The sequence below is a fragment of the Lactuca sativa genome, chromosome 3 (assembly GCF_002870075.4).
Source record: "Lactuca sativa cultivar Salinas chromosome 3, Lsat_Salinas_v11, whole genome shotgun sequence".
Classification (NCBI taxonomy): domain Eukaryota; kingdom Viridiplantae; phylum Streptophyta; class Magnoliopsida; order Asterales; family Asteraceae; genus Lactuca; species Lactuca sativa.
Window position 1 is genome coordinate 19,012,596 of NC_056625.2, and position 3,847 is coordinate 19,016,442.

The 3,847-nt window shown below is 31.2% G+C and overlaps 1 protein-coding gene across 1 annotated transcript; it reads right to left on the reverse strand.

Annotated features, from left to right (window-relative positions):
* Positions 1–950: 950 nt before the first annotated feature.
* LOC111918825 (uncharacterized) lies at positions 951–2,822 on the reverse strand. The gene is made up of 5 exons (XM_023914450.3): positions 2,398–2,822; positions 1,986–2,286; positions 1,753–1,911; positions 1,377–1,672; positions 951–1,267 (listed from the first exon to the last, which is right to left on the reverse strand). The coding sequence occupies exons 1-5, from the start codon at positions 2,590–2,592 to the stop codon at positions 1,190–1,192; spliced, it is 1,029 nt and encodes a 342-aa protein (XP_023770218.1). The 5' UTR covers positions 2,593–2,822; the 3' UTR covers positions 951–1,189.
* Between the last annotated feature and the right edge of the window lie 1,025 nt (positions 2,823–3,847).

Below are 3,847 nucleotides of genomic sequence, written 5' to 3' on the forward strand. Positions count from 1 at the left end.
TTCCCTGCCACGAACCTGATAACGACCCGATCCCCAACCCTTTACCCGACAAGAGCGACCCAACCCGACCCGAAATCTTCGGGTTTTAGGTTTCCCCGTTGGGTTCGGGTTTTTTTTGCCATCCCTAATCATTTCATTAACAACTTTAACATTTTTACTAATTTTACTTTTTATAAATTTCTTAATAACTTATACTAACCACATGTTATCAATAATAAGTGTACAAAGTAATTGTATATAGCCTTACTTTATAATTTGTCATAAAAATGTTATTTCCAAGATTGATTGTCTTTTACTTTTTTTTCTTCAAGTCTATTCAATTTTATATTTGATTATATAACATCATCATTTTATCATTAATCTAGACATAAATAAAGATGTTCATATTTTCAAACCGTTTTACATATTAATTTGTATTAATAATTATAAAGTTAAGGACAAAACATCTAACTTTGTAAAAAAATAAAAAAAAATAATAAATAACTATTTAGAGAATGATGACAAACTTAACAATCTAACTTGGATTTAAAAAGTCTTTGGAAATTTATGATTTCAAAACAATTATTTAAGATATGTCAATTGGTTTTTTTATTAGTATAGATTGAATTTTTTATGTATTCATCTTTTGTTTGTATTTATTTCAAAATTTTACTTTAAAAATGTTTATGTTTACATATTGATATTTTTTAATAAATTCATATAGTCCACGAGTATTAAAACCCAACAAGAATCAAACAAAGACTTCACATCAAATCAAGCCCTTGGCATTGATCCTCATGTCTACCAATACAACATGTTACAAAGACTTACTATTATTATTATTTTGTAAAATAGATTGAGGAAAATTATAATCAACATTCAACAACTACCTTCACATGCAATGACAACAGATTGTGGAAATACAGTGAAGCCGCAAATCCTAGAAGAACGAAGGCGATAAGAAAAAAAAATGAAAATATGTATCGCATATGACTAGCAATTAGCTTGTTGTCAAATTTATAATTTTATATACAACAATTGTGTTTAAGGAATCACCAGGTTTCAGAAAGAATGTATAAAAGAACAAACACCTATGAGATGAGGTTGAATATCCATAACCTACCATCATTAGCCTTGAACGAATTTCAAACATATTATGATCAGTTTCAACTTTCAACATAACGTTGACCAAGAAGTTGACCCACCAGCTTCACAATGTCGGAATCTTGGCTTTTCTTGATGCAGCGACAGCTTTTTCTAGGTCCATCTGGGACAAAGGCCTCGGTGCCTATCCAAATCCCAAAAACAAAAAAGATTCAGTTTTTACATAAACCCATCACAGTAAAAAAAAGAAAGAACAATTTAAAAGCTTGAGGGTGATCATTATGTGTACTCACAGAAGATTGTTTCCCATTCTTTTCGTCTTTTAGAAACTCCATGAGAGGAAAGTATGCAGCTTGTTTGCAGACCTCAAAGATATCAGAACCACTGAAACCCCCACATAAACCAGCTACGTAATCAAAGTCAATATCCTCATCTATTCTTTCTCCCTTTAAAGTCACTTTCAGAATCTTTGCTCGATCAGTTTTTCCAGGTTTTCCAATTTCAAAAGCCTTTGGAAGACGTCTAAGTATTGCTTCATCAAGATCTGCAGGCCTATTGGTTGCTGCAAGTACCATCACTCGAGCATTCTCTGCAACAAAAACATACTTCAAACTCCATGAAAGTAAAGCTTCACGTGAACTAAACAACTATTTGTATAAGAATACTCACGATCTGTAGTGAACCCATCCCACAATGCCATGAACTCTGTTTTCATATTGGTTAAAACTTCATTGTCAGTTGAGCGTCTCTGCCCAAGGAAACTATCAACCTCATCAATGAAAATAATTGCAGGTTGTAGCTTATAAGCTAGGCTGAAAACAGCTGAAACTGATATAAAAGCAAGTAGGTTTAGCAATGGAATTATCGAAAGAAGAGATGAGGTTTTAGTATATAAGACTTACCGAGTTTTTGAGCATCTCCGAACCATTTGCTCATCAAATTGGAAACCCTAACATTGATAAAAACAGCTCCAGATTCCTTTGCAATGGCCTTGGCCAGCATCGTCTTCCCTGTTCCTGGAGGTCCATATAGCAATACCCCTTTTTGAGGACCAAGTAGCCTTCCGGAACTGAATAACTCTGGCCTACGCAATGGAAGGATCACCAATTCATGTAATGCCTGTTTAGTAGTGTCCAATCCTCCAATTGAATCAAACTCCACATCTATGTGGTCTGGATTTACAACATCACAAGCTATCATATCCTGTGTTAGAAATTATCCAACACTTTTAACAATTTGAGTGCGATTAAACATAAAAAAACAAGAGTGAATGGAAGAACACAAGAAATATAGAAGTAAAGGGAAATAACTTGCCTCGTAAGGAGTGGTCTGGATTGGCCTACGGCCTAATCGCTTGAAAAGCTGTTTACGTTGCTCAATTGCTCGTTTGTTTTCTTCGCGATTGGTGTCTAATTGACGAAGGCCTGCGAGCAATACCCAGTAACTAACAGCAGCGGTGGCGGCGTACCATATGAGGCTCTGTATAAGCTTCATCTTAGGGTCTGGCATTACTAGGGTTTCTGTTGAAATCCAGAAGTAAGATTGATCCGAGGAGTCGATAAATACTTTCCTTTCGCTATATGGAGTCGGAGGGATACATGGAAACCGATTTAACTTCCTAGTGAAACACCGTTCGTATCTTGTGACTTTGTGACCCTCCGTGAGTGCTACCTTCCTCACAATCTATTCCTTCCTCTCTCTATGACTCTATCTCTCTTCCTTTCCCCACTTACTAGCGATACAAATAAAACACCATTCCTAAACAGATCCCATCTATTAACAAAGAAATCAGGCCCAAGTAGGCCTGCCATCTGGAAGACCTTTTGCAATTTAATAAAAACCAGGAAAAGCTTTTGCATTGCACGAGTCAAAGTTTAGTGATAAAAATATAAAGAAGTAAAAATAAATTGTTAAAATTATAAAGATGAAAAGTTTGTTGAAACTTTAATGGCAAAATTAGTAAAAATAAAGAACCAAAACTATAAACAGGAAAAGTTTGTTGAAACTTTAGTGGCAAAATTATAAAAAGTAAAAATAAAGTGGTAAGATGATAAAAGAATAAAGAAAAATGGTTTTAAAAAAGTAAAAATGAAAGTTTAGTGGCAAAAATATGAAGAAGTAAAAATAAAGTGGCAAAATTATAAAAAGGAAAATTTTGTTGAAACTTTAGTGATAAAGTTAAGAAAAAGTAAAAGTACAGTGGTTAAATTATAAATATTGAAATGTTACTGTTCAAATGCGCCATGCGCTTTAATATATATATATATATATATATATATATATATATATATATATATATATATATATATATATATATATATATATATATATATATATATATATATATATATATATAGAAAGAGAGAGAGAGGTAGGTTCAAATGTTTCTCACATCTATTGTGTGCTAGAATGACATTAAATGTATATTAAATGATATCCATATTTACTAATTTAATTCGTCATTAATGTCAATAATATATATATATATATATATATATATATATATATATATATATATATATATATATATATATATATATAGGTTCTAAAAGTTGTAAGTTTTAAAATTTTAAACGAAGAAATTATAACTTTTATATTCTATTACAATATACCTAAATTAAAACTTCATTCAAAATAATACATAAAAAAAAATTCTTCTATTTGGAAACAACCATTCTTTTTTTAATATTAGTTGAAACAAATTTTTTAATAATATCTTCATAAATAACTTTTTCCAAAAGATTGTTTTCAATCATCATAATCA

Bases quoted from the DNA above. Each gene is read 5' to 3' on its own strand.
- LOC111918825 (XM_023914450.3), bottom strand. From the start codon at position 2,592: ATGCCAGACCCTAAGATGAAGCTTATACAGAGCCTCATATGGTACGCC. The intron at 2,287-2,397 runs GCAAGTTATTTC...TTTCTAACACAG, and splicing joins TCCAGACCACTCCTTACGAG to GATATGATAGCTTGTGATGT. The intron at 1,673-1,752 runs GTGAGTATTCTT...TTTTTGTTGCAG, and splicing joins GGATGGGTTCACTACAGATC to AGAATGCTCGAGTGATGGTA.